This window comes from Dipodomys spectabilis, unplaced genomic scaffold (genome assembly GCF_019054845.1).
Source record: "Dipodomys spectabilis isolate Male_0828 unplaced genomic scaffold, ASM1905484v1 ptg000219l, whole genome shotgun sequence".
NCBI lineage: Eukaryota > Metazoa > Chordata > Mammalia > Rodentia > Heteromyidae > Dipodomys > Dipodomys spectabilis.
Window position 1 is genome coordinate 1,058,497 of NW_024870896.1, and position 12,024 is coordinate 1,070,520.

At 38.7% G+C, this 12,024-nt stretch overlaps 1 protein-coding gene across 8 annotated transcripts in view; it reads left to right on the top strand.

The window, feature by feature from the left end:
- Myo9a (myosin IXA) overlaps positions 1–12,024 on the top strand; it is a 142,427-nt gene that overhangs the window by 69,398 nt on the left and 61,005 nt on the right. For all 8 annotated transcript variants that reach the window (XM_042697446.1, XM_042697447.1, XM_042697452.1 and 5 more), the window contains 5 exons: positions 2,978–3,100; positions 8,177–8,257; positions 9,242–9,352; positions 10,153–10,275; positions 11,801–11,950. In XM_042697446.1, the coding sequence (XP_042553380.1) occupies positions 2,978–3,100; positions 8,177–8,257; positions 9,242–9,352; positions 10,153–10,275; positions 11,801–11,950 (588 nt within the window). The remainder of the gene's footprint in view (positions 1–2,977; positions 3,101–8,176; positions 8,258–9,241; positions 9,353–10,152; positions 10,276–11,800; positions 11,951–12,024) is intronic.

Genomic DNA, 12,024 nt, shown 5'->3' on the forward strand with positions numbered 1-12,024 from the left:
CCCTTTATTTGTGCCCTTACTTAGTAGTGGGTAGGAGAAGGGAAGCTTAGCATTGTAAGACTCAATACTAAATTACTTTTATTTAAAACTTATCTATGTTTTCTTCTTGTATGACAAGTACGTAAAATTACTTTTTATGAATATACCTGAGCTTTCTTGTAAGAATTAAAAAATTCTAAAAGAATAAAGTAATAAACCTACAAAATGTAGCACATATGCCATGTTGCACATGTCATTACATATACACGGCTTTTTTGTTAGTTGTGTTTTCAAATACTTTCCATGTCTGTCACTGTAACTTTACAGGGTTCTTTTGTTGTGTAGAGTGGATGAAACATACTCTGCTCATCAAATTTAATGTGTCTGCCACTAATAATTTTTTGCTGTTTTGGAGTATATTGCTGTAAAAACCATAGGAGATGTTGTTTAGAGGGCTGGGAAGGTGGCTCAGTGGTAGAGCGCTTGCCTTGCATGCATGAGGCCCTGGGTTCGATTCCTCAGCACCATATAAGCAGAAAAAAAAAGCCGGAAGTTTTAGCTCTGTGGCTCAGGTGGTAGTAGAGCACTAGCCTTGAGCTGAAGAGCTGAGGGACAGCACCCAGGCTCAGAGTTCAGGCACACGACCGGACCTAAAAAAAAAAAAAAAGAAGATGTTGTTTGTAACTCTCTTGAACTTCCCTGGCAGGAGGGTAATAATCCCAAGAGCTGCACAAGTCTAACTAACACCTTTACTGTGTTGTGTCAGTGTACTGGCTGGCAGTCTGATGTACTTAAAATCACTGAGATCCTCCTGTCTCCACCTCTTGCTTGCTAGGATTATAGATGTGAGCCACATGCCCAGTTTGCTATATTTCTTTGAATGCAGATGCCATTTAACTATTGTCATTATGCCTTCACTATTTTTACTTCATTTGAAAATTGCCCATTCAGATCTTCTGTTTGTCACTGTATTAGGTGTCTTTTAGAGAATTAAAAAAATCTTCGTATATAAAGATGAGGCTTTGTTATTTATGGGAAATGTTTTCTTAATTTCAGTTTTTGAAATTTTTTTTAAATTTTGCTACTTGAACATTTTTGTGTTTTGATGTTTACATTGTAAATTACTATTTTTAGACTATAAGTTGTCATGTTCTTAATGTAGTATAGTGTTTCACATAAAGGCCTTTACTGCTTTTTAAATGGTATTAAGTTATTTTACATCTTTGTAGATACAGTCAATTTCTGAATTCACTGCTCTAAAATATAGTACTGTTTAAAAATATAATTTGTGCCGGATGTTGGTGACTTATGCCTGTAATCATAGTTACTCAGAAGGCTGAGATCTGAGTATTGCAGTTCAAAGCCATCCCAGGCAGGAAAATCTGTGAGACCAAAAAACTGGAAATAGAGCTTTGAGCAAAAAAGCAAAGACAGTGCCCAGTCCCTGAGTTCAAGTCCCAGCACTGGCACTCATGTATGTAGACACACACACACACACACACACACACACACACACACACACACACACACACACACAATTACACTCTAATGCTTGTCTTCCTAGTTAAAGGATTAGACAAATGACTTTGCTTTTTTCCTATGTGTTTCTGGAATACCTTATGTAGCCCTGGGATTTTGTTTGATTTGTGTCACTGAGTCAGTTTTCAGTTGGAGATAATAGTTATCAATGAAGATATATTTAAGTAGGAAAAGGATTATATTCAAATAATTAGTCACTTAAAAATCATTAGAAGCCCTGAAGCTTCAGAGTAGTAAGATAGCATTGCCCCAGATGCAATCAGAGAAGGCTTGGAAATGAGAACCTTCTGCTTCCAGGCACATGCCACGTGTGCTGTAAGCCAGGGATATCCAGGGCTAAACTGCATTTATCTAGCAGTTGTGACAACACAGTGTCTAGTTCTCTGCCTCTGAACTCACACAAGACTAGGGCCTGAAGGCTGGGACTACAGATGCTAATGTAGCTACTAGACATGTGTATTTGTCAGAAGAAATAGAAATGGTAGCCAAGGCCTCTGCCTCAATTGTACTTTCTCATTTCTATAAGAGTGTATCTTATAGGCAAAGATCATACCCAGCGTTGTACATACAGGAGAGGGTGGGGACTCTTAACTTACAATTTACTTTCCTAGCATCTAGAAGGAAATGGATGGTAGAAGAACATTAGTGACCTTTATATTTTCACCACTTTCATAGAATAAACATATAGATTAGACATTATGACAAGCCCAGAGTTCAAGCCCCACAACAACAACAACAACAACAACAACATCAAATTATGAGGATTTTTTTTTTTTTTTTTTTTTGCCTGTCATGGGGCTTGAACTCAGGACATGGGCACTGTCTCTGAACTTCTTTGGCTCAAGGTTAGTGCTCTACCTCTTGAGCCACAGCGCCACCTCAGGCTTTTTCTGTCTATGTTGTGCTGAGGAATCGAACCTGGGGCTTCATGAATGCAAGGCAAGCACTCTACCACCGAGCCACATTCCCAGCCCAGGATTTTGCTTTTCTTTCTCTTTCTCTCTTTCCTTCCTTCCTTCCTTCCTTCCTTCCTTCCTTCCTTCCTTCCTTCCTTCCTTCCATCCTTCCTTCCTTCCTTCCTTCCTTCCTTCCTGCCTCCCTCCCTTCCTCCCTTCCTTCTTTCCTTCCTTCCCCCCTCTTTCTTTCTCTCTCTCTTTCCTTTCTTTCTTTCGTCTGTCCGTCGTGGGGCTTGAACTCTGGGTTTGGATGCTGTTGCTGCACTCTTCAGCTCAAGGTGAGCACTCTACCACTTAAGCCACAGTGCCACTTCCGGTTTTCTAGTGGATTGCTGGAGATACGAGTCTCATGGACTTTCCTGCCCCGGCTGGCTTTGAACCTTAATCCTCAGATCTCAGCCTCCCGAGTAGCTAGCATTACGGGTGTGAGCCACCGGCGCCCAGCTAGGATTTTGCTTTTCTTAGACTAATTAATATGTGAGATTGTTTTTCCCTTCTTTCAGCATTTGCTGGAGGTGAATTCTTTGAAGCATCTGACAAGACTGACGCTACAGGATCGCATAACCAAGTCTCTTCTTCATTTTCATAAGAAGAAGAAACCGCCCAGTATCAGTGCCCAGTTTCAGGTCATTATCCTTTTTTACTTACATACCAAATAAGAATCTGTTCCTTGTAGATTCTCATTGAAAGATTAATGTGATTGACGAGACAGTTGAGTATTTTAATGGTCATTTTGAAAAGAAGTACCAGAGATGGGAAAAATGTCATTTGCCTCTTTGTCATTCACACGTCCCTGCATAGTTGATTTCCCTATGAGTAATTCATTCGGTTTTTGGTGAGAGGATAAAAAGAGTAGAATGTTGATAATAAAACCAAAATTGAAGATGCATCGATGACTCACATCTACCTTTGCTGCTCCAGAGGCTGAGATCTGGGAATTGAATATCCCATTATACAGGTAATGAGGTTTTGACTTTGTTTTGTTTTATTTTTGGTGGGTTTTGGAGCTTGAACTCTGGGCCTGGGCACTGTCCCTGAGCTCTTCAGCTCAAGGCTAGTTCTCTACCACTTGAGCCACAGCAACACTTCCCCATTTCCAGTTGTCTGGTGGTTAATTGGAGATAAAAGTCTCAGGACTTTCCTGCCCCAGCTGGCTTTGAATGGTGATCCTCAGATCTCAGCCTTCTGAGTAGCTAAGATTACAGGCATGAGCCACTGGCATCCAGCTTGTATTTTTATTAATTAATTAATTTGTTTTTTTAGTTCATCCTGAGGCTGGAACTCAGACCTAGGGCATTGGCCCTGAGCTTTTTTGCTGGCTTTGATCCTGCATCTTCACATATCATTTTCCTGAATAGGTAGTGTTACAGGTGTGAGCCATCGGCACCCAGCTCATTAGATCTTCTATTGGTGCTTTGCATCCAAATGTTATGTTTAAACTGAAGAGTACTATATACTTACCAGAATAAAAAATTATATGTAATAAAGTTATATATACATATATAATGAAGTTACGTATATGTGAACATGTATGTCTCTTAAAATCCAACTTTATGAATTCTAGATTGTCTCAACTTATATTCACTTAAAATCTAATTTTTACCAATGAGTCATCTTTAATGTTTTTGATGCATTGTCAAATTATAGGACAAATGAGTTTTGATTATTTAGAAAATGAGGAAGATCAAAAACACATGCAAGTCCTATACCTTCCAAGATAATGGCCAATCTCCTATATTTTCCTGGCCAGTTACTAAATATTTACACATATGCATTATCTAAATTTTCATCCAAGAATTCTAGGAGATAGATGTTATTTTTGTTATCATAGAGGTGAGGAAACTCCAGGGCTAGGATGGGTTATGTTCTGCTGTTATTACACATGGCTGGGAAAGGCCTTGGAAAGACCTGAGAAAGAGAGAGAGCTGGGAAAAAAGGTGGGAAAGAGAGAGAGCTGGGAAAGAGAGCTGGGAAAAAGAGCTAAAAGAGCTGGGAAAGAGCTGAGAAGGATGTTCTGTTACTGACTGCACGCTCATTCCATGCATGCTACTCTCATCAAAATGAAATCAAAGAACCCATGAAAGCTTAACTGATACAAGAGTGCTCTTCTGCTCTAAGAACAAAAACTAGACAGTTATTAATAAGCACTATATGAGTATGATCGCTTCAAAAAGGGAAAGAAATGGACAGAGTCTCATATTAATGCCTAGTAGTTTGATAAAGTTCAGAAACAGGGAAGCCAAACAGATGTCAGTGGTCTTTCCAGTTGGAGACAGAAAGAAACAGTATGAATTTGGGGACAGAATAGTATAAAACAGAACAGTAGCCATTTAGTGGTCTCCTTTAGTATATGATATGATCTGTACATATATGAGTTAAAACTCCATGAATCTGATTAAAGAACCTTTAGAATTATGTAGGCCTATATAATTCCTGGTATTTACGTAGGACCAGAGGAATAGTTCTGTTCCCGCAAGTGTGAGTGGAGTGACTTATTGGTACATAGGTCAGAAGACTACGCCTTAGTAATGGCACTGAAATAGAGGGCTACTCTGCCCTGGTCCTTGCAAAGCTTAAGTCTATGGTCTTCAAAGAGACAAGTTGATACTAAGAAATTTAACTGAATACCAGAAGAAAAAAAACACTTAACACTTGAAAACCAAAGGAAAAAAATCACTTGAAAACCAAAAAATGAAGAGGAAGAAGAGAATAAGGGAAGATAATTAGGGAATATGATCAGAGTATGTTAGACATGATGTATGTATGTAAATGGGACACTGAAATCCATTCTAATATTTGTAAAAGGAATTACCTAAATCATAACAGGAGGGGGTTGTTAGGAGCAGACCTAAAAATTGCAGACAAGGTTTAAATAAATAATAGATGCTAATTTTAAAATGGATATTATAAATCTTTTAAATATGTCATGGATATCACAAGAAGTATGAATGTAATGAGAAAAAAAATAGAACATAGCCTTTTGGAAGATGATGACAGTCTGGACACTGCTCCAGGAGTTGGGCCTCTCATTATTCCCTCTGCCTTTCTACTTCCCATTGCAGCCAGCAAAGGCCATTTGTACTGTTGAAGTGGAAAGAAAGGAGTGAAAAGATTAAAATGAAACTTAAACATTAGAAATGTAAGTGCCTGCCAGGCATGGGTCACACCTGTAATCCTAGCTACTCAGGCAACTGAGATCTGAGGATCATGGTTCAAATCCAGCCCTGGCAGGAAACTTGGTGAGACTCTTATCTCCAATTAAACACTAGCCGGGCATCCGTGGCTCAAGCCTGTAATCCTAACTACTCAGGAGGGAGAGATGTGAGAATAACGGTTCAAAGCCAGCCTGGACAGGAAAGTCTATGAGGACTCTTATCTCCAGTATACCACCAGAAGACTGGAAGTGGCACTGTGGCTCAAGTGGTAGAGTGCTAGCTTTGAGCTGAAGAGCTGAGGGACAGCGCCCAGGCCCAGAGTTCAAGCCCCATGACCAAACAAACAAAAAACAAAAGAAAGAAAATGGGAGTGGTGCTGTAGCTCAGGTGGTAAGAGCTCACCTTGAGCTGAAGAGCTCATGTGAGTGCCCAGGCCCAGAGCTCAAGCCCCATAACGGACAATAAAAATGAAAATGTAAGGGCCATATTTCAAGCCCCAGTACTGCCACAATTATCATCTATTAGAAATCCAAAAGTAATGAATTTGAAGTCTTTTTTTTGTTGTTGTTGTTGTTGTTGGTCATGGGGCTTGAACTCTGGACCTGGGTGCTGTCCCTGAGCTCTTCAGCTTAAGACAAGCACTCTACCATTTGAACTACAGAACCACTTCCGGTCTTCCGGTAGTTAATTGTAGATGACTCACAGACTTTCCTGCCCAGGCTGGCTTTGAAAAATGGTCATCAGATATCTGCCTCCTTAGTAGCTAAGATTACAGGCATGAGCCACTGGTGTCCAGCTGAAGTTCTTTTCTTTTTTTTTTTTTTTTTTGGGGGGGGTCCAGTCATGGGGCCTGAACTCTGGGCCTGGGCGCTGTCCCTCAGCTCTTCAGCTCAAGGCTAGCACTCTACCACTTGAGCCACAGTACCACTTCCGGCTTTTTTCTTTTTGCTTACGTGGTGCTGAGGAATCAAACCCAAGGCCTCAGACATGCAAGGCAAGTGCTCTACCACTGAGCCACCTTCCCAACCCCTGAAGTCATTTTCTTAAAAAATAACCATACAAAGAAATGTTTTTTTGTGGGGAGTAGCACAAAATATTGAGTTAGGAGAAGAAGAGCTATGTTTTTATTTGAACGTAATGGAATCAACTTTAAAAAGAAAGATAACATTTTGTTTTGGAAATACAATCCAGACTTCTAAATGATACATGAATTAAAGAGGAAAGATGGTTTTAAAATATTTTAAATGGGGGCGGGGCCGGAAAGGTGGCTCAGTGGTAGAGTGCTTGCCTTGCATGTATGAGGCCCTGGGTTCAATTCCTCAGCACCACATGAGCAAAAAGAAAAAAGCCAGAAGTGGCGCTGTGGCTCAAGGGGTACAGTGCTAGCCTTGAGCTGAGGAGCTGAAGGACAGCGCCCAGGCCCAGAGTTCAGGTCCCACGACCGGACCCCCCCAACCCCCCCCCAAAATATTTTAAATGGGATCATGTATACATTGTAGCCAAAGCAGCACTAATTTGTAGCTTTGAATGCTTTTTATTAGAAATGAAGCAAGGTCTTAAGAGTGATCTAAATTCCTACCTTAATAAACTAGAAATGAAGGGCATATTAAATCCAAAGAAGCAGAAAGATGGAAACATTATATCAGAATTAGGTCAAATTGGGAATAAAAGTTTCCTTTATTCTTTAATGGAAAAAAAATAAAACAAAAAGCAAGTTCTTTGAAAGATTAAGAAATTTGTAAACCTTCAGTTAGATTCATCAGGGGAAAAGAGAAAAAGATACAAATTACTATTATCAGGAAAGAAAAGAGGTGACAACATTGAATGTTCTATAGACACTAAGATTAAGGGTATACTCCTTTACACTGATTATGTTGCTGGATGTTTTTGGCTTAAGAATGCTTGACTAGCCAGACATGGTGGTGCATACCTCTAATACCTACGCTTAGGAAGCTTAAAATTGTCAGTTGAAGGCCTGTCTGAGCTGTGTAGCAGACTTTTAGACTAGCCTCAGCAATATAGCAAGAGTCTTTATTTTTATTTATTTTTTGTCTGTTGTGGGGTCCTAACTCTGGGCCTGGGCGCTGTCCCTCAGCTCTTCAGCTCAAGGCTAGCACTCTACCACTTGAGCCCTGGCCTTTTCTGCTTATGTGGTGCTGAAGAATCGAACCCAGGTCCTCATGCATGCAAGACAAGCACTCTACCACTGAGCTACCTTCCCAGCCCCAGTAAGAGTCTTTTTCAAAAAACAACAACAGTAAAAAGTGAATTTGAATAAGATGGTTTAATAGAATGTAAAAAAAATTACTCTATAAATAAATTACTCTGAAATATATCTCTTCTCAGGCTATCAGCTTTAAGATTGAACTGTTATTCTTACCTTTATCTAAATTAATCAGAATGGAAATACATACAATTTGCTTTCCAGAAGAACTCCCCTTCTATGTGTGTATAGAAAGGTTTTGTATACCCTACCAACATTATTGTTTATATTTCTGAAGGTTTGTTGCTATCCTGGAATGCTAATTATTTTGCTTTGTATTACAGGCTTCATTAAGCAAGCTGATGGAGACACTTGGTCAAGCAGAGCCATATTTTGTAAAATGCATTCGCTCTAATGCTGAAAAGGTAAAAAAGGACAGCATGTATAAGGAAAATCTTGAAAATGAACATTATCTCTTGACTGTTTTTCTAATGTCCATATTTAACCTATCTATAAAATTTGTATGGATTAGATTTAGCATCTCTTTGAATTTAAGGAGCAAATACCTTTTTGAAATTCCATCAGAAAAAACTTGTTTGTTTTTTTTTAAATGAAACTTTTGTTAATCTGTAGTTTATGCATGCCATACCTCTTAAAAGTGATTTCTTAGCTTTGTGTGTGTGTGCATATATGTTTGTGTTGGGAGTGGATTGCAAGACCTTTTTTTTCCCTTCTTTTCTAAAAAAATTAGCTTACATTAGTTACACAGAGAGGGATTTCATTGGTATCTTCCACAAGTTTACAATGTATTCAAATCAGTCTCCCCCACTCTTGTCACGTGGCTGGGCATTTGTAATTTTTTTTTTTGGTTGGTCATGGGGCTTGAACTCTGGACTTGGGCACTGTCCCTGCGCTCTTCAGCTTAAGGTGAGCGCTCTACCACTTGAGCAACACTGCCACTTCCAGTTTTCTGGTGGTTTATTTGAGATAAGAGTCCCATGGATTACAATTAAAAAATACAGATTAAGAAAATAAAAATCAGAAATGGAAAAAAAAAAAAGAAGAGTCCTGCCTGGACTGGCTTTGAACGGTGATCCTCAGATCTCAGCCTCCTCCTTAGTAGCTAGGATTACAGGGGTGAGCCACTGGTGCCCTCTGCCTCCTACTGAGTTGTTAAGGTCCAGTGCCTACACAGCTGAAGAAGCCTGAAGCTTGGTTACCTCCTTTAAGTTTGGATAGTCAGAAGTTTTCTGAAGCTACACTCTGAGAGGCAAGGTAGTCTCATCACTTTTGCTGTAGCTTAACCAGGGTAACCTGTAGTTAATCCCTAGATATTCTAAAGTTAGCCTTGTTTTCAAGAGGGATCCTAATTTGGATATCTAGGCTAACCTTTGTTCCATTTGTTTTAGCTGCCCTTGAGATTCAATGATGCCTTGGTACTAAGACAGCTTCGATACACTGGGATGCTGGAAACAGTTCGAATTTGCCAATCAGGATACAGCTCCAAATATTCTTTCCAGGTTATATACTTCAGTAATGATATTTAAATATATATTCATGTTAAGTAACTCCTACATATTTTGCTTAAATATTACGTTGGAGCCCACCTGTTTATTTTCCTTTTGAAAAGGATTAGAGAACTTGCTTCCATTGAATGCCAGCTAGCACATTGAGTTTGTACTGTAATAGAGTCCACCATTTGGCGGTTCTTATTTGATCCAGTGTTTGCTAATTGTAAATTTTCTCCTAACATAGCAAGTCTTCAAACTGACTTCTCTAGTCATCAAAGTAATTTAGTCAGAGTTACCTATTCGTAAGAAAAGATTCTGTGTGCTTTTCCCTAGTTTCTCAGCAGGATTTTCTTTCATAGGGAACTACAAGGATGGCTCACAGCTGTTACTACCAGCTACTGTTGCTGTGAGTGTAGAAATTCTATAGGGGCCTTTCAGCAGCTCAGTTCTTTGAGGAGCAATTCAGCTGCCACCTTTGCTTTTTTGTTCTTGGGTATAAATTTCAGATTCTTGTTAAATAACTTGTTTTCTCTGGCCTTTAACACAAACTTTGTCAAAATGGATAATTAGCTCATGCCCTTTGTTTTTCTTCTGTTGCCATGATAATGTAGTATGTAGATCTTAGTATCCTTCCTCCTGCCTGTGTTTTTTAAATTAACCTTTTGTATTTTATATTGATAAGCACCTTTTTTATTTACTGTGTTTTAAAAGAAATAGAAAAGGATTTTTTAAAAAGAATAATCAGGTAATTTATGGTCTTATTTACATACAATTTCTTTTTGATTTTCCATTTTCTTTTTACTTTTCAGGATTTTGTAAGCCACTTTCATGTACTTCTTCCCCGAAATATTATTCCATCCAAATTTAACATTCAGGATTTCTTCAGGAAAATAAATCTTAATCCAGATAATTATCAAGTTGGAAAAACCATGGTAAATATATACAGCCTTTGTCAAAATTAGGTGTTGTTTTGTATTGTAATAATAATGCTTGATTTTGCCTATGAGAATATTTATGAAAAGAAAGTGTGTATCAGGTATCATAAGGTATGGATTAAACTAAGGTTTTGTGAATTATACAGTCAACATTAACTGCAGAACTTAAAACAAGTGTTATTCTGATTATAATTTTAAGTGTAAACTAAACCATTTCTGACTGGATAGTCTACTGTGGTCTGCAACTCAGCTTGTCTAGGGTCACATTGTTCAGGCTCCTCTGCTTCCTTTAATCTCTCAACTACTTTCTCTGTCACCATTATCTAGTTTCTCAGGCTGGAAACCAGGATCACCTTTGTATTACCATCTGAAGTTCCAATTCTTCTTCACATCTCCTTTTTTCCATTCCTAATGCTTTCATTTTATTTCTTAGTTCTTCTCATCTACTTTACTCTTACAGTAAAATGCTGCTCATCTATGTGGTTTATTTTAGTCATTTCTTTTACTCATAATACCAAAATAATCAATACATTACTTTCTTTATGTTATCCTTCTGCTCAGTAACAATTCCCTGATAACATTCTTTTTGTTACTATTGTAATTCATCATGGCCTTGATCTCTGGGCCTGGCTACTGTCCCTGGGCTCCTCAGCTCATGTGCTCTACCACTGACCCACAGCGCCACTTTTGGTTTTATGGTGGTTAATTGGAGAAAAGAGTTTCCTGCCCAGGCTGGCTTTGAACTGCAATCCTCAGATCTGAGCCTCCTGAATAGCTAGGATTACAGGCATGAGCTACAGGCGCCGGGTTCCCTGATAACATGCTTGCTAAACTGAAACATTTTCCTCTTGGTAAAGGCCTTCATACAAATAGATACTCTCTTTACAAAAACAAATTGTCCCACTGTGTTATATGGACTCCTTTATCATTCCTAACTCCTTGTGTTTCTGGGGTTAGACCTTCTATCTGTATTCTTTGTTCTTTTACTGTTTTCCTCGAGATCAAGTATTCCAGCTCTTAAAGATTAAGTGCAAATTCTGTTTCCAAAGGGATATGTCTCATTTATCTTTGTGTTCTCCCAACTCCTGAAGATTTACTAGTAGAATGAAAAGTTCACTAATGACTTTGGGCCATAAAAAGCCTTTAATACATGCTAGATTTCCAGAAGATGGTTATCATTTATATTACGATCTGTTTTGAATGTCTGTGTATCTCAATAATTTCCCCTTACTCCAACACTCAAAAAATGACATTATTGTAGTGATTTTCCCAAAACAACAATGTGTAATAGTTTCAGGGACTGGAATTTTTGTACTTTTTCACCTTCCCAGTCTCCTCCTATATTCTAGTAGATTCTTCTCAATTAGACAGTGACTACTATAGCTCAATTGATAGAAATATTTATCAGTGTTTGCCATTGTAGTTGTTTTTTTCTAAAAGCTTGCCACAAAAGTGGTACTCCTTGAAATAAATGTTTCATTTCTTCTTAAGCTGCATCCTCTGTCTTTCTTCCTTCTGTTAGGTCTTCCTAAAGGAGAAGGAACGGCAGCATTTACAAGACCTGCTTCACCAAGAGGTGCTCCGCAGAATCATACTATTGCAGCGATGGTTCAGGGTCTTACTGTGCAGGCAGCACTTCCTTCGCTTGAGACAGGCATCTATCATCATCCAGGTGAGATGAGCGTGAGAGTGTCCACTTTTATTTTGGCCTTTGTTAATAACCAGAACTATTTCATTGTGAAACAT